General features: G+C 40.2%; 1 protein-coding gene across 4 annotated transcripts in view; it reads left to right on the forward strand.

Moving 5' to 3' along the window:
• LOC126213461 (inversin-B-like) overlaps positions 1 to 27,065 on the forward strand; it is a 107,062-nt gene that overhangs the window by 14,595 nt on the left and 65,402 nt on the right. For all 4 annotated transcript variants that reach the window (XM_049941230.1, XM_049941233.1, XM_049941231.1 and 1 more), the window contains one exon: positions 16,860 to 17,028. In XM_049941230.1, coding sequence (XP_049797187.1) covers positions 16,938 to 17,028 — 91 coding nt within the window. In that variant the 5' untranslated portion in view covers positions 16,860 to 16,937. Of the gene's footprint in view, positions 1 to 16,859; positions 17,029 to 27,065 lie in introns of those variants that run through there.

Consider the following 27,065-nt stretch of genomic DNA (forward strand, 5'->3'; position numbering starts at 1 on the left):
GCCGTACTGTCACTATGTGTTTTGAGAATTCGGGTTATATCTATTCTGGTTTGGATATTTACTATATGGTTTCGATTGCAGCGGTTGAAATTATTATGATTGCTGTAACGCTGAGCGTTTGGTTATCCCGTGTTATGCTGGTACGACATTCCGTTGACACAGTTTGCTACGTGCTGTTGCGAAGCGAGAGGTCCGTTATTGTAATTATTCCGCGCACTCGCACGCACGTCCTCATAGATCATATCCAAATTGTCAAGAACGGAAAGAAAGGCTTTTTGGTCCTCTTCACTAACTAATTTTTTTTCCTTATTGACACAGCAAGTTTTGACTTGTTTAAGATCATGATGACATCTTGGGTTGAGATGGTGTAACCTCCCCACAGAAATTTTGAAAGGACAATAGTTAATGGAAATGGAGCCAAGCGTAGCCTTCCCGCAAAAATATTAATGACAAAGACAATTAAACAAAAATTAGCAATCTGACCCAAGTATAAGCTCCCATAAAATAATGAAACATGATCCTATGATAATGAAAGTACAATGTTAATCAAAACTCAATTAAACCGAAATGTCGGTCTTTGGCCCTGTGCAAAAATCAGAATTATTTTCTTACCTTAGTATGACTGCATGAGAAATATCTGCTCTTATTCTGCGCCACAGCTTGGAGCAAATGCATCGTAATAATTATTTTTTTTGAAGTTAACTGAAATTTTATTTAAGGAAATGGAAGGAAATCGAATGATTCTTTAGTTAAAAAATTGCTTGAAATCAGATTATTATTGGGGGCGATTTTTACACAACAGTTAATTTACTAGCTGAGCGCGATGCTGATTAACAATATACCTTATCCTGAATCTCGACCATTGCGGTGCCGACGCCCGCCGACTGCTCACACACAACTCAACTCTCTCGCATCTCGACCGCAACTGCACTCGGCTACAACTGCCGACAGACTACTGTACTGCACTCGACAGACAGCTCGCTACTACTGCTAACGCGCTACTGAGCTGAACAAGCTCTCTGGTCAGAGATTTTTACCATGCCTCACCATCGCTGCTATACAACATACGTGTTTCATAACCCTCCACTGGGGGGGCAAAAAATTTGGCAGCGATGGTGAGTCATTTGGACTTGCCATCGTAACAATTTTTTTTTTTTTGTAACTAATTAACTTTTACAATTTACAAAATATTGACTTGTAGTACAAAATGTGAGTACAAAACATATCAGAAAAATGTATATACAAATTATTTGACAATTAACAAAGTGCACACGCACTGTAAGATTCTGTAGCATTTTTTTTTTTTTAACAAAATCATGTTGACAAAGGACATGAGTGCACATGCACTGCAGTGGAGAACATATCAGCAAAAGACGAAATGTATATACAATGAGTAACAAATGACATAAATCATAAAAAGTATGCAGAATGAACACAAATCATATCGAAAATTGAGAAGAGTGCACAGGCACTGAAGTTCAGTTGAAAACATATTCACATAAGTGCACATGCACTGAAAAATTTTTGAACATTTTTATAACAAATAAACGCAAGGGTAGAAAAATCATCAAATCACAAAAAGTATATACAATATAGATGACAAGAGTGCACACATACTGCACTTCAGAACAAATCGAAAAATGTCTTTAGTATTTTCACAACAAATATACATAATGGCAAAAAAATCAGGTCGACAGGTGACACAAGTGTACTCGTACTGGAGTTCAACAAATCGAAAAAATGTATAGGCCATGAACATAAATGATGTTAGCTAAAATGATTTTCACTATTAGGATAGGAAAGGAAAGGATTGCATCATGGTTGTAGCACTTTAGTTTGCACACAGCTGCACTGAAAGTCCATATCTTTCCACAGAATCACAATACTAAGTGATACAATCTGCAGTTCCGTTCCCAGAAGTATTTATCAGCGTATCAAGACACTGAAACGTCGTAGTAATATTCCATGCTATCATTTGGCAGTATGCCAGGTACACCAAACAGTGGGACCATAATAACGTCTTCATCGCTTAAGGTGGTGGACAGCATGTCGTGTCAACACCACGCTCTTAAGAGGCGGCACACCAACGTAGAATTAGTGCAAAAACCAAATATAGTGCTCCATGATAATGAGGATGGACAAGACAAATGGATGTTACAATAATTTCAGGTAGTTAGGTCAGAAGGTGAAAGACATTAACTAAGTCTTGATTAGTGATTACATAAGTAGTTTGCGGTATCCATAGCCCAGTTATTGAACATTTCTGTACCATGTATGTAGTATTACAGAAAATGTTCATTAATTATTTTACAGACAACATTGTCATTGCTCATTTCAATACCGTAATCAGTAGCATTCATTTCCTAATTACAAAGCATTATTAATTAATCATTGGTCATTTAAATACAGTAATCATCTCAATACAGTAATCAGTCGCATTCTTTTCCCAGTTACAAAGCATAATTAGTAGCATTCGTTTCCTTATTACAAAGCATAATCAGTAGCATTCATATCCTAGTTACAAAGCGTAATTAGTAGCATTACAAAACATAATCAGTAGCATTCATTTCCTATTTACAAAACAATGAATAGCATTCATTTTCTAAATACAAAGCATTATTAATCATTGGTCATTTAAATACAGTAGTCGGTAGCATTCTTTTCCCAATTACAGAGCATAATCAGTAGAATTCAATTCCTTGTTACAAAGCGTAATTAGTAGCATTAATTTCCTAGTTACATAGCATTATTAATTAATCATTGGTCATTTAAATACAGTAATCATCTCAATACAGTAATCACTAGCATTCTTTTCCCAGTTACAAAGCATTATTAAATAATCATTAGTCATTTCAATAGAGTAATCATGTCAATACAGTAATCAGAAGCATTGTTTTTTCAGGTGACATATTATTCATAGCTGATCAGCATTACTCACAATTCTCATAAACTAGTGACATTATATGGGACTGGTAATACATTTTGTTTTTGTGCTAGCAATGCACTGCTTTGGGTAATTATAAGGGAAACCAAGAAGAAATAAGAGAAAAAATTGCTTCTGGCTTGTTCCTATAAATGAAAAATGTGTAACGTCATTCATCATGAGTCAGCTGTAGCAAGGTTATCTCTTTATAAATGATAGACACAAATGGGTAAAAAAAAATGCAAGTATTATAACAGGCATAATAAGTAACAAGTTTAGTAAGTATCATGAAAAGCTTCTCCTGAAAAAAAAAATACAAAATGGATTATTGAGCTGAAAGAAGAAACGTAGACTATGCTGAAAAGTAGTGAACTTCGAATTAACAGGTAGTGAAATGTGTATAAAAAAATGTGTTCCATAGCTGTCCTTTCCAAAACCTTCAGTCATCCTACTATGCAATATAACACCTGCTGTCAAAGCAAACTGCAACAAATACTTAAATAACTACATAGCATAAATACATAACTTCAACATTATCCTCATCTGTAAAGAAAAAAAAAAACTTCATTATCCATGTTATCATAACTTCATTATCGTCATCACCTGTAAAGAAAAAAAACTTCATTATTCATAGTACCATATTCTTCATCATTACTCTTCATCAGCATTCATTATCATCTGCAAAGAAATCAGTTCATTACTCATTACATAACTATTCCTTATCTCTAGCATATTTCATCACTTAAAACTAAGATGTGTAGTTCTGTCTGACAGCTTGCATCAATCGCTTCGTATTCTGAAAGAAAAAATTAGTTAAGACTGCTATTCTGCGATGTGTATAGTATATTCTTGTTAATGCTTGTTAATTCTGATCCATTTACTCGTCCTCATAAGGTTTTGTATCCTCTTTCATCTATTCCGTAGGTGAAATTCCCATTTCTGTTTAATTTATTTCCTTTACGCACCATTTCTTTCTGAAACTGATGAACAAAGATTAATGTCTTGCATTTAAATCATATACCCATTAAATAGTGACTGGTTAATGGTGACACAATTAAGCATACAGCATAACATGACAGAAAACGTAATATCTCAAAGCATAGACAGTGTTTAAAGGCAAAAAGTGTACAGAGAATATCATAATGCAGCAGCAAAAAAGGAAAATGTAAAACAGTCACGATGTTGAGATATCATAGGGCAAAATGTCAAAGTCAAATGGTGTGTGTTATACCTTAACTAGTTCACAGTGCATATAAACAAAACAGGAAAACAATCATACACACAAAAAATGGAAAATGTGCACGGTCTGATGTGTAACGACAAGAAGAGCGACCTGCTAACCTTACCTTGCCGGGCACTTACCAAGAAAAAATACGATAGTCATCATCAGTAATTAGTCATGTGAATATAATTGCATAAATGTTCATAAAAATTAGCAAATAGCATTACGGCGTGATAAATCATAAAGTATGTTCACTCAATAAAGGGTTTTATATTTGACCAATGGTGGTTGCCTTTCGATTTCCTGGTTCTCAGAGTTTCGACGTGTACGACATTGGGGTGAGGAATGCTGCGAATCCGATATGGGCCTGCGTACAGAAGTTCAAATTTACTGCACTTACCTTTTAATTTGCTGGATAAATAGTGTGTACGTACTAATATCTTCTGTCCAATGTGAAAGTCTCGGCGTCTACAAACCTGTTTTTGCTGTCTTCTCCGGCGGTCTGCGGCACGTTTGATGTTGTTCAGCGCAATGTCAATTATTTCGTGGTGTCGTAATCGACGAGATGTAGGAAATGTTACTAATTCTTTAATTTTGTTTGGTGGTTCAACGTTTTTCAGTATAACAGACGGAGATAGCATAGTGGATTCATTTGGTATGGAATTAATTACATCTTGGAATGAGTGTATATGTGTGTCCCAATTAACATGTCTTTTGTGGCAGTATATTCTACACAGTTTACCAATTTCTTTCATTATTCGTTCACAAGGGTTCGAAGAAGCGTGGTACTTGGATATATAAATCGGAGAAATGTTTCTAGCTCGTAACATGCGTGTCCATATAGCAGAACGAAATTGTGATCCATTGTCAGAAATTACTTTCATCACATGCCCTACATGAAATAGAAAATGTTTTACAAATGCTTTCGAAACAGTTTTAGCAGTAGCTTTGCGTAATGGAGTGAAGGTAACAAATTTTGAGGTGAGTTCAACAGCGACAAAGATGTAGCAAAAACCTCTGTTAGTTCTCGGAATTGGACCAAAAATGTCTACTGCGGCCATATGTCTTAATTTAACAGGTATAATGGGGTATAATGGAGGAATATGTGAAGTGGTGTCAGACTTAGCTTTCTGGCAAATTTTGCATGACGCTAAAACTCGTCGTATACGTTTTTCCATATTTGTAAAATAACAGTTCTGTCTCAGTATAAGAAAACATTTTCTAGCTCCGTAATGTGCATAACTTAAATGAGTGTACCAGATTAATTTGTTAACAAGTTCGTCAGGAATGCATAATAACCAATTGTTGCTGTCTGGATGAGAGCGGCGAAACAGAATGTCATTGCGTACAGTGTAGTGGTTCCTAATCGTAACATTATTCTTATCTTGCCAAAGGTGTTTAATTTCTTTCCACACATTGTCTTTGCTTTGCTCTCGTGCTATGTCCTGCAATGACGACGAAATAAAATTTTCAAATGCAACTTGCTGAATGTACATGACGCTGAAATTTGCTTTGCAGAAGTTGGTTGCTACGTCTTGCTGATTGTTGCTGAGAGAACGAGAAAGTGCGTCTGCTATAACATTTTGTGTGCCGGGAATGTGAACTATTGTAAAATTAAATTCCTGCAAATAAAGTTTCCATCTACTTAATCTGTCGTGAGTAAATTTAGCTGAAAGTAAAAACTGTATAGCTCTGTGGTCTGTGTATACGGTGGTATGTCTGCCATAAAGGAAGTGCCGAAATCTCGTAAAAGCCCATACAACACATAATGTTTCTAGTTCAGTAACGGAATAATTTCGTTCAGCAGGTGACAAAATGCGGCTTGCAAATGCGATGTTTTTAATTACTGTAGAGCCATCTTCTTCAATTTCCTGAAAAATGTGTACGCCTAAAGCTGTGTTGGAACTGTCGGTGGCAATAGAAAAATTTCGAGTAAGATCTGGGTGCGATAAAAGTGGAGCATTCAACAAAGCATGTTTCAGGTTCACGAATTCAGAATGTGCTTGCTTATCCCAAGACCAAATACTGTTTTTACCCGTTAATTGGCATAATCTAGGTATGTCTAAAGCAGAGTGATGAATAAATTTACGAAAAAAGTTAATTAAGCCCAGAAAACTGCGTAGTTGCTTCTTTGTCGTAGGAACAGTAATGTCACGTAGAGCTTGTAGTTTTTCCGGATCAGGCGCAATGCCTTCTGCTGAAATTACGTGTCCAAGAAATTTTATAGAAGTTTTGCCAAAGTGCGATTTACTAAGATTAACTGTGAGTCCTTGAGCGTGAAAAGTTTGTAACAGTCGTTCAAGAATCAGATTGTGTTCACACCAGTTAGCTTCTGCGATAAGAATGTCGTCTACGTACGTCGTAATTCTGTCTTTCAGTTCTGTCGGAAGTATTGTGTTCAAACCGCGAATAAAAGCTGCTTCTGCGATAAGAATGTCGTCTACGTACGTCGTAATTCTGTCTTTCAGTTCTGTCGGAAGTATTGTGTTCAAACCGCGAATAAAAGCTGCAGAAGAAATAGTTAGGCCGAATGGTAATTTGCAAAATTGATAACAGTCGCCAAAACAGAGAAATGCTGTGTACTTTCTACAATTCGGATGAAGTTGAATTTGCCAAAATCCCGATTTTAAATCTAATGTGGAATAAATAGCTGTACCGTAAAATTTCTGTAGCAGTTCTTCTAATGTCTGTGGTCGATCTGTTTCATTAATAATTATGTCATTGATGTGACGTGAATCAAGTACGAGGCGAAGTGAGCCATCCTTTTTCTTAACAATATGCAGCGGGTTTATGTACGGACTAACTGCTGGTTCAATAATTCCTTGGTCGAGCATATCCTGCAATTCTTTTTTAACTTGTTCTCTGTGGATATATGGAATGGGATAATGCTTTGCTTTAAATGTATCGTGCTGTTTGACTTGAAATTCATACATAAAGCCGGACATAGTACCAGGAATGTTGTCGAAAACTGGAGCTTGCTGTAAAAGAATTTTGTGTAATTGCGTTCGTTCATCGTCTGTATTTGCACTGCTTTGTTCAACTTTATCGGAAATCATCTGCATTACGTCGTAGTCAGTTTCGTCTGTAGTATTATAGTTATGTACGTACGTGTCCGTGAACCATGTGGGATTACAGTCTATGTTACGTAGCACGGAAATGACCTCTGTGCGATTAATTGTTTCCTCTTCTGTCGATAATGAGTGCTGAAATTGTAAAGCCAATTGTACATTTTCGTCCTTCAACATTAAATAGGAATTTTGAAAATCGACCACTGCGTCGTGTTGTACCAGAAAGTTCATGCCTAAAATAACGTCTGTTGGCAATAAAGGAACAATCCAAAAATTTGAGTGAAAAGTATGACCTCCAATACAAAATGATAAATGTGTCTGTAATTTAACATCTACACCTTTACTCGATACTGCTCCTTTCACTTTCGTTTTGCCTAAAGGTAATGTGGGATAGGTGTTCTCTTTGTTACACTCGTTAAAAGTTTCCTCATTTATAACTGACATAGGTGATCCGGAATCAATTACTGCTGAAAATTTCGATGAACCAATTTTAATTTCGATGACAGGATGTGAAATGGTTTTCTGAACAACTGGTTTTTCCTGCAAAAGAGTGTCTCGGATATCGTCGCAAGTAATAACATTTTCGTGAACAACATTTTGCGTGTCTAAAGTAGTGCTTGTGTTATTGGAAGATGCGTCCTGTACAGTATCTAGTCAGATTCTATCTGACGTGTTATTATTATTAGGAGGATTGCGTGGCATTTCTACTATTTGAACAGTTCTATTACTTCTTCCAGACGTGTTACGCTCTGGATGATACCTACTGTCGGGTTCATTCATTAGAATATGTTCTTGCGGATGATTTTGCTGTTGGTATGACCGACTGTTATTGTATGTACGCTGATAATTCTGCTCATCATTTTTACGTCTGTCGTGATAGTCGTTCCTATACGGTGCATTGCGATAGGAATTGAAATACTGTCTTCTGTGTGCGTAGTTATTTCCTTGCTGCCGTGCGTTACTATTTGTTGTATCAGGGACTATACGTGCACGCGGCGAAACATCAAAGCTTGTACATTGTTGGTCAGGAATGCTAAGCGGCTGACTTTCATGCCGTTGTGGTGAAAAACATCTATTGTTACCAAAAAAATGTGGTTGCGACTGCTGAAAATTTTACACATACTGATGATTACGATTCTATCTGTTATCAAAATTACGCTGTTTCTGGAGTGCCTAATGAAAATGGTCACTTTCGGTAAAAATTTGTCATATCCGGTTTTCATTACATTTTTCTTAATACTAGGTAGAGCAATAGTTAAAGAGCTATTTTGATAGATATAAAGGATAGTAGAAGAGAAGGCAGCAGTGCAGAAAACTAAAGATGAAACAGCACTACTACAGCTCGGGGCCCTATGCTCGCTACGGCACATATTCATTAAAGCGTAATGAATCCCCTGAGGTCAATTACGCTCTGCAAATAAATTTAGTTTTTGCGTTCCAGGCAATGTCGGTAAAATTCCAAACACAAACTGCTGTATTCTTGCTAATTTCTGTTTCTGCATTATAGGCAATGCTAATGAAAATACAAAAGCAAATTGTCGTATCAGGTTCAAAGTTTGTTTCACTGTTACAGACCAAGCTGGTGAAAGTATAAATATAAATCGACGTAACCAGTTCAAATCGTGTATCTGTAGTCTCTCATTATTATGTTCCTTAGATTTTCTTACAAATGCAAATTGCTTATAATCTGCGTTCTCGTCACTGAATTTGAGAACACGTTCAGGTTTGTGTGAAAATCTGTTTGTCTGTGTCACTTCGTACTTCAACTTGCGTAGCTTTTCAGCTTTTAAGTCGCGTAGCTTTTCGGATTTTAAGTCGCGTAGTCTCTGTAAATTGCTCACATTATACGCGCTGCGTGACTCTGACAAATGCTCGCAACGTGGCGGATTCTGTAACGTATTGGTGACGGCAATAGTTTTCAATTCTGTTACTTCAATACTTTCGTCAATTTGGTTGTTATGTCGTTCACTTTTATTATTTACTTCCGTATTCAGAGTGTGTTTAACTTCCAGTGACTCTAAATTAAACTCGTCGCGTATTTGTACTATGTTTTTAGGGCATTGTTCAGTAACTGCATTGATTTCGTGTATCTGTGTTGCGTTTGCTGAACGTTGTTCAGTGACTGCATTAATTTCGTCTTTATTTGATTCTCTTGTGCCTACACGTGTACTACTTAATTCTTGTGCAACAGTGCCAACTTCTTTATTACTGTTATTAGCACAAGCCTCAGTATCCACACGTAATTGTTCTTTAGTGTCCTGACATTGAACGGTAACAGCTGTAATCTGTTCCCTAACTTGTTTGTTCTGTTCATTAAGGTTTTCTTGTTTTTCATTCGTCAGTTTGAAACTTTCATCAATCATTTCGCTAAGTTGTTTGTGCTGTTCATCAAGTTTTTTGAGAAAGTCGTCTTGTTGTTTCTTGATTTGTAGTAATATTGCTATAATTTGATCCTCAGTAATTTTGCCTACTCTATTCTCTGTGCTGTTTGATCGCGTACCTGCCATTGTCGCGTTTTGTGTGACCATTTGGTCATTCTGTAATTTACAAAAAGGTTTCTCAGTCGGATGTACACTGTCAGACACTATTTCGGAATTAAATAGATCCGTCGTACTTTCCGTACACTGTCCATTTTCATTACCAAAATTTCTCTGCACGTTACTTGAATTTTCCAAACCGGGTGTGTTAACCTCGGCAGCGCTCATTACAATAGTGCGCCCCGCGTCATCAATTGTCGTCAAATTAACAGGGAAGACAATTGAGTTCGTTTGTTCATCAGTAAGATAATAATCGTCATTAGTGGTTGGAACGCATTGATTGTCAGTGAACGCAGCATTGTCATCATTACACTGCGTGTCACAATTACTATCAGTCACGTTGTTTAAGTCGGTAATTTCATTCAAAATACCTCGCGATACATTATTCACAGTCTTTCGCGGCATTTTCACAATAGTCACAATTATTCAAAAAGAAGTAAGCACAATGCAAAAGCAACACACAAATACAACAGAGCAACGAATTGCCGATGATCTGAGGAAAGAAAGTTACAAAATTAGTAAAAGCGTTGCGCCAAATTCTAATTATATCTAAGCAAATAAGAGCAGATATCTGACTGTTTTTCAAAAGATTCTCAACGAAATACGATCCTGGACTGGGTGTCGCCAAGTGTAACCTCCCCACAGAAATTTTGAAAGGACAATAGTTAATGGAAATGGAGCCAAGCGTAGCCTTCCCGCAAAAATATTAATGACAAAGACAATTAAACAAAAATTAGCAATCTGACCCAAGTATAAGCTCCCATAAAATAATGAAACATGATCCTATGATAATGAAAGTACAATGTTAATCAAAACTCAATTAAACCGAAATGTCGGTCTTTGGCCCTGTGCAAAAATCAGAATTATTTTCTTACCTTAGTATGACTGCATGAGAAATATCTGCTCTTATTCTGCGCCACAGCTTGGAGCAAATGCATCGTAATAATTATTTTTTTTGAAGTTAACTGAAATTTTATTTAAGGAAATGGAAGGAAATCGAATGATTCTTTAGTTAAAAAATTGCTTGAAATCAGATTATTATTGGGGGCGATTTTTACACAACAGTTAATTTACATTACTAGCTGAGCGCGATGCTGATTAACAATATACCTTATCCTGAATCTCGACCATTGCGGTGCCGACGCCCGCCGACTGCTCACACACAACTCAACTCTCTCGCATCTCGACCGCAACTGCACTCGGCTACAACTGCCGACAGACTACTGTACTGCACTCGACAGACAGCTCGCTACTACTGCTAACGCGCTACTGAGCTGAACAAGCTCTCTGGTCAGAGATTTTTACCATGCCTCACCATCGCTGCTATACAACATACGTGTTTCAATGGGCGTGTCCCAATACTGAATTTTACGTAGATATTTTTCGAAATAACGCCTCAAACCGACTCCCTTGGTGTTGAAAGGTTCGGCTGCGTAGACCTCCTTTCGGAGTCTTTGTTGTATACCAGAACTCCAGAATTTATTAAAAAAATCTCTTTTGAACTCTGCCGGCCGCGGTGGTCAAGCGGTTCTAGGCGCTCAGTCAGGAACCGCGCGACTGCTACGGTCGCAGGTTCGAATCCTGCCTCGCGCATGGATGTGTGTGATGTCCTTAGGTTAGTTAGGTTTAAGTATTTCTAAGTTCTAGGGGACTTATGACCACAGATGTTGAGTCCCATAGTGCTCGGAGCCATTTGAACCAATCTTTTGAACTCTGCGTAGGTGTGTCATTTGTCTATTATTTTAGTACCCCAAACTGATACTTCGCCATTTACAGACCCTAATAAAATGTATTCACTGTCTGTCGTTCCATGATTCTGGAAAAGCACCTGTGAATGATTTTAATAATACCACGCGATGTATATTTAGTTTTTTAGGTATAAAAGGCTGGAAAACTCTGTGTTTCAGCACACTCTCATCGCGCAATAGTTCAACGAGTGTCAGTTGATCGGTATGACTACGTGACGTTGAAGCTTTATGGCGCGTATTATTTACAGTTGATGAGAACTGTACTTGATACTCGGGATATTGACGAGTTTCTTGTTCTGGCGGTAGTGAATAATCGCTTTGATTGTCACCTTGCAGTTCTACAATTTACCTTTTCAGCTGATCTCTGTCATTGGTCAGCCTGTGCTTCCATTCCGGAAGATCGTGGCTGAACGCTCGTCTGATTTCTCCTAATTCACTCTTTAAACGGTCACCAGAAGTACTGGGAGCGGTTAGGATGTCTACTGTGGCAGATTTAACTTCAGCCTTCAGATCAGATTGTACAATACTCTCAATGTACTGATCCTTAGATTTTATCCACTTTTCAAATTCCTTATTAAGTGTAGTGCTTACTCCTGCAGTGACATCTTCGATCCTTTTGTCAATATTGACATCGGATATTCGCTGAGCAAGGTTTTCTACTCGCTCGCCAATGTGGCTGACACCTTCTGTCAATTGGCCTACTGTCTTTGAATCATGATTGTAATGCTTTAAAGAGTCACTCGCTGTTGATTTACACACATAGACTTGGGTCTGCATATCTGTAAAGTCTCTACCAATATTGGTATCGGCGTATTCCACCATGGAAACAACACTGCCAGTTTTTGCATGTACGCTTGAGTTTAGCTCGCTTGCGTAAGCAGTAGTAATGGCTTTAATGTTTTCCTCCATGGTGTCATTCCAACTTTCGATTTGTGTTTGCATGTCGGTAATAAGAGATTTTATAAAGGTCATTCGCGCTTGAGTGTCCTCTGTCTTCAATTCTAAACTGTTGAACCTGCTGTGTACAGCTCTGTTCTGCTCCTGTAATCTGGCATATCATATGCAAGTAAGTTCTTCTGTACACACAACAATTATGCTGAAACTGCCCGGCAGATTAAAACTGTGTGCCGGACCGAGACTTGAACTCAAAACCTTTGCCTTTCGCTGGCAAGTGTTCCACCATCTGAGCTACCCAAGCAGTACTCACGCCGCGTCCTCACAGCCTTACTTCTGCAGTAACTCGTCTCCTACCTTCCAAACTTTACAGAAGTCGTCCAAATCAATCTGTGGGATAAGAACGTTTTCAAGCATATCGTGATATGTACTTCTTGTAACAGAATTATCGGCACCGTACACCTTTTCCCGTGATACTGCACAAAACACATTCAATTTTGGACAGTCCCTCTTGTTGAACAATTTCATGTGGCTGTTCCGTACCCCATATTCTCACAGTATGACGGTCCACCTTCCCATTTACATGGAATGTTGCCTCGTCACTGAACACTAAGCGTGGCAGAAAACTGTCATCCTCCATCTTGCCAAGAACGAATTCCAGAACTCCACACGTTGTTGTTTGTCACCTTCACGAGAAGCTTGCAGTAACTGAATTTCGTACGGTTTCGTATGTAAACGTCTACGCAACACACGCCAGACGAACATCGGAGGCATGTTGAACTGTCTAGCTGCACAGCGAACGGATTAATGCGGACTCCTTGTGGATCTATGGCGGATGCGCTCGACGTCTGTGTCAGACACTCGGCGACGGCCCGGCAATTTCCCTTTACACACGCAACCTGTTTCTTGGAATTGTTCATCCCGTTGTCTAACGCTCTGTGCTATAGGATGATACACACAAAAGTCGCGCTGAACGGTTATTACTGACCTGCAGTCCCCAAAACTTAGAACACAGAGCGCTTTCTGTTTTCCCGACACCATTTTTATTAGAACTGAAGTGGGCGCACACTGCTGCTACCTAGCTGAAACCGTGTGAAACTCGAGAGTTTGCTCTTTCCACAAGTAAGTTGTTCGTACACACATGTGAAATAACATAACAGTCACGATAGTTTTGGAAGCGGATGACACATTTTCTTAGAGTACAGTTTCCGCCAGCACCACGCTCGGAAGTACCCGCTGGCGTGTCCTTAGCCGCCTTGGGTTCTTTTAGCCGGCTAACGCCACTGCTGTAGGCGAGACACAGCCCCGTCCTTCTCTCCCTCTGCATACCAATCACCTCGTATTGACATACACAATGGTTTCATTTGAAAAAGCCAAGTTGATCGTCGTCTCCTACAATTAATATGAGTATTACAAGGGACTATACGTCACTCATACACAAGTTTCTCAGAATTAATCAAGTGCAAATATCGTAACAATCTCTTAAATGGTTTCGACAGTATTTGTCTTAAACAGTGCAGCTGATCAGTCAGTATACATGGTGGTTCCTGAACATACTCAAATATTTTAATATGTTATTCTACAACTAAAACTAAAGAAAAAGTTCATACAAACATTGGTCCGCAAATGTTTAGTTATGGAGTTACGGCTGTAAGGTGTCAGGAAAATCCAACACCTTCCATGAAAACCCTGACATTATAAGCAAATCCAGTAGTATGTCACATAGCTCCGAATAAATCGTGACATTAAATTAACCAAAGTAATACGAGTAACGAGTGAGCAAATGGGATACCACAGACTAACACAAGAATGCCTAAATGCATGTCATACCTTCCCACCATGAGACAGACGCAGTTCCGAGGGGAGAAACGAGAACAGAAGCCGAGAGCAGAACCGTGTTAAGCTAGAAGGCCCTACGATAAGGGACACCCACGTCGCCAGCTAACCGCTAGGACCACACCACCCGCAAGTTTTAGCGTGAGACTTTTCCGCGTCTCTGTTACGTCAGGACCACCCCCCAGCCCATGTTAAAAGATAGAACCCTCCAGAAGAACAGTATAGATCTTACGATAACAGAAAAAGGACCACACCAGCTGCAATTTTTAGAGTGAGACTTTTTTGCGTCTCTGTTACGTTGCAATCTTTAAAAACATTGCCCCACCACGAAAAGTATAACGTTTTTCATTGGATAGAATTTTTGTAGGTGGAGCTTAAGGTTAACATTGAGACCCTGATTGGTCAGATGAAAAGACATCCAGATAGTTTTTTTTAAACCAATTTCGGTAAATTGTAGTAAGGAGAAGTTAGGAAAGAGTTGCTTCCGAGATGGCGAGGTGAGCGGAGCTGTGCTGCCCGCCGTCCCCTGACGAACACCGACAAGGTAATGAACGCACGTGATGCCGCATAACAGTGCATAAAGCTTCACTCAGAACTGCAGAAGTCTCATCTGTTACACACCCTATTTTGCGTAATACTAGTGTCGATCGTCAATTAAAGCTCATGGTGTTCACATTTGCCACTTGAAGTAAAAATCTGAAACGCGATGATTTTTCTGTTATATAGTTATTGAGAAGCCACATCAGCCACTGTAATTTACGACAAGTTAGATAAGTAATTAAAGATAATTGAGGGTCACTGTAGACGATTTTGATAGTTTTCTCTTTTATGAAACTTAATTTAAATCTAGATTATAGATGTGATATGGTATAGGTCATCCTTCGATCCATTGTAGAACTTGGAAACCAATTCAGGGAATATTCGTTCACATTTTTGTTGAACGCAGTTGGTTTATATCATCCTGTATTAAAACATTTCCTTTTATCAATAGTGCAATTTATAAACAATGTTTTGTGAGTAGAATAAAATTTCCAACGGTAAACTTAACTGCTTTTTCGACGTTATTTTACCAGCTAACTAAAAATAGGAAAGCCTTGAACCCCTTCCACTAAATTTAATTAGTATTAAGATTCTTTTACAGGGAGTGCAGTGGAGCTGACGCTGAAATCATTAAGTATTTGGTTATATCATCGCTAGTCTCACTGAACTCTTCTGAACTCTACATGTCATGTGTGGTCTGGCGTCTCCTTACCAGCAACAGGTCCCAGGTTCAAACTAGTCAATTCCCTAAAAAACACGCTCAGAGCGTCGTTGCGCGAAAGTGGTAGGGAGACACGATATATAACAAACTGACCCCACGCAGAATGTTAGACGGCTAATAAAGGATTTTGCCTGAAATTTAGCATCTTCACTAATACGAATCCATCGCAAAACTGTAAAAGTAAAGCATGATTTCCATTTACTTCGTTGTCATTGATCTGGTGAATCGAATAAAAAATTTTCCCAAATCGTGTAATTGGCGAGACGTACTTACAATTCCTTCAAGAAGAAAATCCCCGCTTGCTCGAAGATGTTCCACTTGCTACGCGATCGCAAATGTGTTTTCAACAGGACGGCGCGCCTCCACATTTCGCCAACCCGTCACTACACATTTAAATGAACATTTTCGCCATAAATTGATTGGTCGAGTTGCTACACGTCTGTGGCCACTCAGATCGCCCGATTTAACACCAATGAATATTTTTGTTTGGAGATGGGTGAAAGACATAGTTTATGAGGACATAGTCAAAACACGTGAGGCATTACTTGCTCGCGTTATGAATGCAATCGGCAAAATTAAGAACAACCCTGTGAAACTGAAACGAGCAACAAAATCAGTTCATACATGTGTAGCTGAATTCATTGAACTCAGTGGACACGTTTTTGAATATTTATTGTGAATGTATTGTGAAACTGTATGCCCACTGTACAACTTCCATAACACTGAGCTTTGTTTTATCCGCTGTAACATGAAATCACGTGTGATATAGTATTAATAAAAGCAGATTATCTGACAAATTCATACAGTTTCAGTTAAAGTTATTACCATCATTATTTCAAAATTAAATTCTCTACAACTTGTGCTGAAAACTTTGTGCAGTCGCCTCCAATTTAAAAAACAAATTGGGCCAAGTAATAAATTAAAAATTTTACGAAATTACTTCTTTGCTTATCTGGATGTTCTGAAAAACTACTGCAGATACACGCCTGGAGCATCTCTTATTAGTTTCACCACATGAAGAACAACAAAATAAGTGGAAATCGTGCTTTACTGTAACCTCGTGCAGTTTTGCGATGGCTTCATATTACCGAAGTTGGAACATTTCAGGCAGAATATTTTATTAGCCGTAACTGCGTAGTTGAACATTTGCGGACCTGTGTTTAGACGAACTTTTTTCTTTAGTTTTCCTTGTAGAGTAACATATTGAAATATTTGCATACCTTCGTGAATCACCCTGTATATTCGGAACAACAGAATGACATCCATCTTGTAAAATGGTGTAGTTCAGATTAATTTACGCTTCTTTATTTACTATACAGGTAGTTGTAAAAAATTGTGTTTTGTGATTACACTTGTTTGTAAAATTTCAGGTTCTTCAGCAGACTGCGTGTTCGGTGAAGTTATTTTGAGGGAAAAGTTTTTTACTTGCCCGACACCTGCGACCTTCCATGATGTTCCGCAGAAACGCTAGTTGGTTCATCCGCATTTTTGTGGCGGTGGTCATATGTTGTGGCTACAGTCGCCCAGTTTCCGTTACAGGTAAAAATTATGTTTTTTTCGAATCCTATGAGGCTGGGTATGATAATGGACAGCAATTTTTTTGTGAAGTAATGAAGTAAATGTTTAAGTTTTGCACTGAGATCTTTACGAATTTATTTTCCGGAATCGTATACAGAAGTCACCGGACATAGTTTAACAGCCGACAACTCAGGTAAGTGTTTCATCCGTTACTCATGGTCCAAGTGGTTCTTTTGGTGCTAGTTTGTTTAATCACGGTAGCCTTATTTCTGGTTTGAGATGTCCTCGCCGGCGCCGTGGGGAGGCGAACGTGTGCGAGCTTCCCTCCAGCTGCCTGCGCCACCTGTTCCCTGCTTGTCTTATTCATACACACTAGAATAGTGGCCTACTTGAATATATAGAGGTTCTATTTTTAGAACAGCGAGAGAAGATATAAAATAAATATACATCATTTGTTCAGAAATCTCTCTCGTCCAAGGGTCGCACAAACTTGTATTCAGTACAGTTCGTTGCTCCTGCATGATAGGCAATACGCACGTCAGACGTTATTGCTATGCAAGTAGCATAACTGGCAGAGTCGGGCGTGACCCATCCGTAGTACACACAGGCGTGAACTTGTTGGGGTAACTGCTTTGGGTCACAGGGCAGTCATAACAATACTGCGAGGGAACTGCGCAACATCGTTGGGTATCAGTGTATCATTGCCTTTGGTATTGTAGAAAGCTCCAGTTGGAATGCCATTTGGTCATGATGTTGCGTATACAGGGTGTTTTTTACCACCGTGTACAAACTCTAGGGATTGATCATTGACAGCATGTGGAACAACAAAGGTCTAACGAACTTATGTCCGGAAATGAATGATTTCCACGCTAGAGACCACTTATTCAATCATACACTGTTACGAAGACTGCAGTCTAATAGTCGCTGTACCACGCAGCTACAGTTACAGTATGTACTGAAAATGCTTTCCATGTGCCTCAATCCATGCGTGTATACGCGCTGTAGCGTGCTCTGTCTCACATCAGCCAGGCTGCATACGAACAGCGTCATAGGCAGGATGAATACGCTGCTCCAGTGTCTCCACATCTGGAACTGGCTACGCGTGCACGATACTTCTGAGGTGGCCCCATAACCAGAAATCGCACGGGTTGAGATGCTGTGAACGAGCAGGCCATGCAACTGGACCACTTTCTCCAATCCTTCAACCAGGGAAGACACCATTGAGATGCGTCTGGACGTTAACGGCAAAGTGCAGCAGCCACATAACCATTTTAATCATCAATAGCACTTCTTCCAGAAAGACGCGCGCAAGAAATGCCGATAGTTCAGGCCTATTAGGCGATGTGGAAGGAAGACTGGTCCCAAAATACGGCCGCCAATTATCCCGGCCCACACATACCGGCTGCACCGATGCTGATGATTCGCTGTCACCATACCATGGGCGTTCTGCGTACCATCCCACAGATGCCTGTTATGAGAGTTGAAGATACCACTCCACGTAAAGGTGCCGTCATCTGTGAACAGGATGGATAACACAGATCCCGGAAACGTGGTTGCCTGGTGAACAAATCAGTGACAGAACTGTTCCCTATGTGGAAAGTCTGTCGCTAGTACGCCCTGCACACACTGTAAGTGATAACGGTAGTAACAGTCGTCATGGAGAATGTCCCACACGCTCGTGTGGCTTACCCTGTACAGGCTGGTCCACTGCCTGCTACTGAGATGGCGGTCGCCTTCCACAGTGCTGATTACATTTTCTTCCAACTCTAGTGTCTGATCATTTCGGGTACGTCCTTCACGACTTCCTGCATCCTAGGTCATGACGTGCGATAAACAGTACCACCCTCTAGGAGGATATCATGCATACTGTAACTGTAGCTGCATGGTATTACACTGCAGCTTCTGTAACAAAGTATGATTGAATAAATGGTCTCTGGCATACGGATCATGCACTTCTGGGCATCATCAGACATTTTTTGTTCCTTATCCTCTCATTGATCAATCACTAGAGTTTGTACATAGTTGAAAAAATCATCTTGAATATTCCATAGACCCTTAAAGTGATAAAACTAATCTGTCTGTGAAACGTATCGGTAAAATTTTCGCAATGGTTTACTTAGCTGTGTTATGTTCCACACCGTAACTTTTTTTTTAGAGACATACTGATGTTACAGATTTCATCTGGGACATGCAAGTTCAAAATGTGACACTAAGCCAGCTGAATTGGAGAATCCCGCAGTTCCCATGGCTATTTACTCATAATTTCGTATACAAAGCGACTTCCTCTATTTCCTTCGTGTCCAATTAAAATCAGATATGACAGATAAATTCTCCTCTAAGAGTCACGTCCTAAAACTTCACATCAATTTTAAACATATTTCGTGTTAACTGTATTTAAATCCTGCTTGAGTTGTAACATATTCCGTTTTCGTGCGCTGTGTACCACCAGAAACGTATTTTCTGCTGTAACATCAATTGCGATCAACATTTATCCTCCATAAAAATTATCGGAGTAGCAGCCTCATTCAAAGAAACATTTATCCCATGTTTAATTGTCTATCAAAGTGAATAACCGTAAATTATATAAAATTTTCACAAGTTACCAGTGATGTGTAGTACATGTGCCGTAGAAAATCAGTGTTTGTGTAGCGCTTGTTGTAAGTAACATGTATCCCATTGTCTGCATTTACTGTAAACTAACGATAATTTTCATTTGGTTTTCGACTACAATCTCTAAAAATTTCACGAGATTAGTAGCGTTTATAGACGATATAAAGGAAACATCGATTTGTGTACGGACTGCTTCAGATCTTAACGGTAACTAGTTATACTTGGAGATCAACTGGTCCAGAACATAAAAAAGAACCTGCAGGTTTACTCCAATGATACTTGTTTACTGTTCTGTAAAACATTACACCAGCCACACTGCAGCCCTACTGTGAACACCGTCCTCGAACGTGGAAAGAGTTAGCTGACGTTCGTCAGTTAAGATCAGTCGCCTGGAAGCTGCTGTATATGGGTGTTTCTGGAGAGTTACCAGCAGTCATGTAACAGATATGCCACAGATACCTGTTACTATCTCCTGCTGTCACTTCTACACGGAGTACATGATCTGTCCCCACAGATCCACTTGGCTGTCATCAGCTTCTACAGGAAGTACATGATGTGTCACTACTCATCCACTTGGCTGTCAGCAGCTTGTTCAGGAAGTACATCATCTGTCACTGCTCAGCCACTTGGCTGTCAGCAGCTTCTACAGGAAGTACATTTTCCACTTGGCTGTCAGCAGCTTCTGCAGGAAATACATGATCTGTCACCGCCCATCCACTTGGCTGTAAGCGGTCTGTCAGTGGTAGGACTAGGCTGCATGGACAGTAGAGCGGGGACCAGGGAGGACTCAGCACGCGGTACCTATCACCCTAACCAACAAATAGGAGGTGCAGGCTTCCACTGAAATCGAAACTGAGTCAGTGAGACTGACTTCAGTTGTTGAGTAATATGGTATGTGCAGTGTCAAGAAGAGGCAAACACGAAAGGATAGCATCTGTTAACACTAGGGAGTTCAAATGTACGGCAAGTGAATGTATCCGTTAGGGAAATGCAAGAAACGATGCGAGGGAAGACTAAGTGTACCCACTGTCCGTGGCTGGAAGCCTTATTCAGCCTGCCGAAGAGGTCATTCCGTCAACTGCTGAGGGAACGTGGTGCTACCGGCAGCTGACCGCGCTCTGCGGCCACACTTGGATCATTCAACCGTCAGAGAAGGTTGAGAATGGTGGTCTCACTCATCTTATTTCAGTGAGACAATTTGCTGCAGTGCAAAACTGGTCGTCCCCCCCACGTTCTGAATCGAATGTAACTACTGACTCAGAGTTCGAAGGTTCTGTGACAAAGCAGCCTGAAATTTCTTGGACTTGCGTCAAGGGGTTGAGTACTCTATGGGGACCCTAAATGGGGCAGGTGTTTGGTACACATCAGAGGCTGCTGCTCAGGTAGCTGTTAGGGTGCGGAATGGACACAACGGTTTTCAGATTAGACTACTCTTCATCCAGTCCAGGTAACGATAGGGACCAGAAAGTGTCGGTAATAGTTCCAAAGAAGAATCACATACTGGCGAGAGTATTACAATTCAAGTGATTAACTTCTGAAGCACTGATAACAACGTGCCAGGTTTGAAGCTGGCCCAGTAGAGCTCACATAATACCCGATACAGAAGGCTGGTGGAAACACGGAACTGACAGCAGCGAGATACTGATAAAAATTTCAGCGTGTATCGAAAATATACATGGAGATAGTAGGGCATTTGTCCCAGGTCACAAAGAAATTGTACCAACCAAAACAGAAACATAAACTCCGTGTGAGGCTGTCTGGGAAAGACTCAGTATCATCGGTGGGCATTAATTTGGAATCAGGTCCCTCTGTCAACTTCTAGATATACTCCAGATGCAACCAAAAATTATAGAGAAAACCGAAGCACTGTTACATAAGTTTCCAAGTCACATTCTCATTGTTCAAGTAGATGTTAATTGTGCAACAATCGACTGAGAAAATGACAGTTTAGTAAGAGATGGGGGTGACAAGATGTCTGGTGAAACACCTCTAAATGAGTTGTCTGAGAATTAACTAAAACAGACTGTTTGGGAGCCCACTAGTGATATTGCATCTGATAGTCTCAAAATGACCATATCTCTTTGAGGAAGCTCACACAGAAACTAATATCAATGACCATGAAGCAACAATGATTTACAACGTACAAATGGCAACTAAAACAAGTAGCAGAATACATATATGTTCAGCAAACCAGATATAGAAGCAGTTGTGACCTATTTGAATACAAATCTCGAAATATTTAGCTCTGGAGAAAAACATGTAGAAAAATTGTGATTCAGGTTTATAAGAACATTCAGCTGTACACTTTGTACATATGTAGAGCAGTTCATGATAAGAGGGACACTCCACAGTCTGCAGTCATTTTAAAGAAACATCTAAAGAAAAAGAGACAACTGGTCAATGAATGCTAGGCAAAACGTGGGGCTACATGTAGGAAGATGCTAAATGAGATGTATTTGGCTGATGAAAGAGAATTTCGTCTAACCTACTAAGATTACAACAAAAGGACTCATAATTAAAGCTTTCGGTCATTAAGGCTGCAGTCAACAATAGACAACAAGCACACACACACACACGTACTCACGCAAACGAAACTCACACACACGACTGCACTCTCAGGCAATTGAAACCACACTGCGAGCAGCAGCACCACTGCATGATGGGAGTGGCGACAGAGTGGGGGTGAAGAGGCGGTTGGGGTGGGGAGGGGTAGGGGTAGTATGTGTGGGTGGCGGACAGTGAAGTGCTGCATGTTAGATGGTGGGAATGGGAATGGTGGGGAGGGGGAGGGAAGTAGCAGAAAAGGGGGGAAATAGAGAGACAGTCTTTCGTGGTGGAATGACTGTTATGTTGTGATGGGATGAGAATAGGGTAGGAGCTGGATGGGTGAGGACAGTGACTGACAAAGGTTCCCACAACCCGCCTGGCGTCCTCCTTTGCTAGTCACTGTCCTCACCCATCCAGTAAGGTGCCCTGTTCCCATCCCAGCACTACACAGCCGTCATTCCACCACCACCCCCAGTCTTTTTATTTCTCTGCGTTTCTGCTACTTCCCCTCCCTCCCCACCTCTCCGCTGCCCTCTGTCTAACCTGTAGCACTTCACTGTCCACCACCCCACCATACTGTCGCTCCCCTCCCTGCCACAGCCTCCTCCTCTCCCCACACCCAGTCGCCACTCCCACCATGCACTCGTGCTGCTGCTCACAATGTGGTTTCAGTTGCCTGAGACTTCAGTCATGTGTGTGTGTGTGTGTGTGTGTGTGTGTGTGTGTGTGTGCATGTCTACTGTTGACGAAGGCCTCGTTGGCCAAAAGCTTTAACTCTGAGACTTTTTTGTTGTGCCTATCTGCAACTCAGCTTTCTGCTCTATGGTGAGTTAAACTTTCGTTCTTGTAATATTGTTACATTCCATCCTGGATTTTTCATAATTAGACTACTGCTAAGAATACTGTAACAGAATAGCAATGATCTCTCACAAAACCAAGAAAATGCCGGTATTATGTAAAGCTGGTACCAAATTTAGTGTTCAGACACTCGCAGACCAGGTAATGACAGCAATTAAGAATAGCAAAGCAAAATCAGAAACTCTGAATTAGTATCCTGAAATGTTTCTTTAGAGGTGGTATTGTGGGGTATTGCTCTAATTTGTGACGATGACAGATATAGATGTACCATTAGTGTCATTAGTGTTGAGAAACAGCTGAGATTTAACAAGGCTCCAGAGGGTGATGGAATCTCTATCAGACCCTACACCGAATTTGAGTCTGATTTAGCCCCTCTCTTAACCAAAATCTATTGTAAATCTCCAGTACAAATGACAGTGCCCTGTAGTTGGAAGAAGTTCGAGAAGACACCCATCTAGTAGAAGAGCAGCAGGAGTCATTCACAAAACTACCGTGCAATATCCTTGCCATCCATTTCTTATAGGATTTTTCAACATATTCTCAGCTCAAACGTAATGAGGTTCCTTGAATAGAAGGAGCTCATTGCCAATCAGTATGGATTTCTAAAACTGTCACTTCTCACATTTCCTTCATGACATCCTTAAAGCCATAATCAAGGCAGTAAGGTAAATGCAGTAATTTCGGATTTTCGATAAAATCATTTGACTCACTGCCATAACCACACTTATTACCAAAAGTAAGGTTATATGGGGTACGATGCGAAATTTGTGACTTATTTGGTAGGGAGGACTCAGCGTGTTGCTTCAATGCAGATAAATTAGTGTGTACAATGTAAGTGTATTGCTACTCGAATTTGATGTAACTCTAAAATTAATAGTCTGTGAAAGAATTGAAACGTTAAAATTTCACTTGAAACACTGGTTCATGGAAGTGGGAAGTAGGTGTGTAATCGTCTGAAACTTGAAAGAAAGGCTCCTTTGCACGTACAGTAAATAGGTGGCTAACACGCAAAGTGTTCACACAGTGTGAACTGAACGATGCAAGAAGAGCGACAAAATTATTTTATGTAGCCTCGGATGTCGAAAAACGTAGGCTCATTTTTCAAGGTATTCACTGGTTAGCACTGAAATACCGTACCAAGAAGAGAATATACAGCAAGAGCCATGGATATTTTTGGCACATTTTTTGAATAGCCACATTAGATCGACACTGCCACCACCTGCATCTCACAGAATCATTTGAGTACTGACTAATTGCATAGACCACTTATCTGTTCTATTAATAAATAATAAGTTTTTGTTCCCTAAACAATGGGTTTGGCACTCTTATTTTATGCGCAATCATTTACTTAAACGAGGTCCTATTCCAAGTGCTGCAATAATCCCAGCATTGAACTTTAATATTCAAAAGTCTTCAGAGTATGTCTTTAATATCTCCAGTTCTATTCGTACTTCCTCATTGGGTATGTGTTGTGGAACAGTGAGGCTTCGTGCGAGCGATGTGCGGTAGAAGAAGTACAGTTTGCTAAGAAAGTTCCGGACGTCACTCGCACTGAAAAAGTACCTAAGGGCCACTTTAAAACTGAGTTTGAGGAATATTACAAGGGGGGAATATAAGTAGTACGTTAACGTCGGCCTCAACTGTTCTGTCCGCGAAATGACACGTCGGACACGGTTGGCTCTGTAAAAAAAAAAACTTGGCACATTGAAAGTAAATGGTTTACCAAACACAAATTTAGGGTAATTGACACTATAATTACGAACTTGGACTTAACGTACATATAACATGTTAACACTTACGTCAATAACAATGACAGAACTTGAGTGGTTTGAAAAGTTTACAAATCACGTAGAAATGTCCATTCATTAACCAATCTGCGTTTTTCACGTATGCTAGTCCCACATGAAACAAAATGACAGTATTTATCTGTAGGATTTAACAAATGACAAGTCTAATAATGACCCCTATGTAATGGTGCGTCCGTATTATACAGGAGATAAGAAGAGACTGATATCGTCCAGCAGTGGACGATGGGTTGCGCGCTTCTTTTTCTTTAATATTAAAAAGTCTTCAGAGTATGTCTTTAATATCGATGTTTTACATGCTCGATGAGTTAGTCTATAGTTTCTTAGGAGAGTCAGTGGTGCTGGCTTCATTTCTCCTTGTCAATCGTCAAAAATACATCATTACAATGCATAGTTAAATATTATACATTGGCAAATAAATGACTCTTGGTCTCTTTCAGTACTCAAATCAGTGTTTTGTGTGATGAGATGTGGTGGTGTGGAAATACATCTCACACCACAAGCTTCTATGCCCTTCATGTTTAAACTCTTTATAGCCTACGTTTCATTCCATACATCGCTACACTCCACACAAATACTTTCCCTTTATAAACGGTGCTCGCTCTTGGTACCACTTTTTCTAATTAGGCTGGCGACCGTTTCCTTGTGCGTAATCGCAGTTTACTTTATTATTAATGGAACCGGGATTCTAGTCTCGTTTATTCTGTTATTACCTCCTTTCAATAGGAATGCTTAGAGAAACGAAAATAGTCCCATACCTTGACCATTAGACACAGTCACGGTCAAATTAAAATCCTTTCTCAGGAGGAACATTTGGGTATATTACTAATTCAGAAAGAACCGGTAGTGTTATGAACCTTAGGTTGCCTCTATGATCGCGTGTAGAAATTTCTGACGTTTTCCTCATTGGGCGAACCAGTGCATCAGCAGGTGTGGCGACTCGTGCAAGGCGACGGTTCCACCTTGCTTAAAATGCTCTGGTCAGCGCTCAGTTTCAGATAGGCGATGTGTGGTATTTCTCCATCAACAAGAGCTACAACGTACAAGGGCCTACGCCACGTCGGGAAGGGTAACTGGTAGCTCACAGTACACACACTCAGATCGTGTACGACAGCCTCCCATTCCCTTCCCACTTTTCCCTCTACAGCTCCCTCTAGTACCATGGAAGTCATTCCCTCATGTCTTAGCAGATGTCCTATCATCCTGTCCCGTCTCCTTATCAGTGTTTTCTGTTGTGTCTAGTTCATACAGTCTAGACACAATGAGGTAGCTAGGTGCACGCTAAACTAACGCAGACGGGCCTGAAGTTCTGGAACATGAGACTTATTAATGAATAAGAGGAAAAGTACGTAGATGCGTTTAATACTTATCTTTATTCTCTTGTTGGAATACATCTCTCTTGAATATTAGTAAGCTATAAGCACTGATACAAATGGCGCCTTGCTAGGTAGTAGCTATGGACTAAGCTGAAGGCTATTCTATCTGTCTCTCGGCAAATGGGAGGAAGGCTTCGTACATCTGGTCGCAAGCTATGTCGTCCGTACAACTGGGGCGAGGTCTAGTCCGTGTCTTGTGACCTGCCATGTGGTGGCGCTAGGTTTGCGATTACACAGTGGCGACACGCGGGTCCGACATGTACTACAGGACCGCGGCCGATTTAAGTTACCACCTAGCAAGTGTGGTGTCTAGCGGTGACACCACATTTTCCACATATTCCTTTCCTCTCCGATTCTGCGTAGAACCTCCTCATTCCTTACCTTATCAGTCCACCTAATTTTCAACATTCGTCTATAGTACCACATCTCAAATGCTTCGATTCTCTTCTGTTCCGGTTTTCCCACAGTCCATGTTTCACTACCATACAATGCTGAACTCCAGACGTACATCCTCAGAAATTTCTTCCTCAAATTAAGGCCGGTATTTGATAGTAGACTTCTCTTGGCCAGAAATGCCTTTTTTACCATAGCGAGTCTACTTTTGATGCCCTCCTTGCTCCGTCCGTCATTGGTTATTTTACTGCCTAGGTAGCACAATTCCTTAACTTCATTGACTTCGTGACCATCAATCCTGATGTTAAGTTTCTCGCTGTTCTCATTTCTACTACTTCTCATTACCTTCGTCTTTCTCCGATTTACTCTCTAACCATACTGTGTACTCATTAGACTGTTCATTCCGTTCAGCAGATCATTTAATTCTTCTTCACTTTCACTCAGGATAGCAATGTCATCAGCGAATCGT

The sequence above is a fragment of the Schistocerca nitens genome, chromosome 11, assembly GCF_023898315.1.
Source record: "Schistocerca nitens isolate TAMUIC-IGC-003100 chromosome 11, iqSchNite1.1, whole genome shotgun sequence".
NCBI classification, from domain to species: domain Eukaryota; kingdom Metazoa; phylum Arthropoda; class Insecta; order Orthoptera; family Acrididae; genus Schistocerca; species Schistocerca nitens.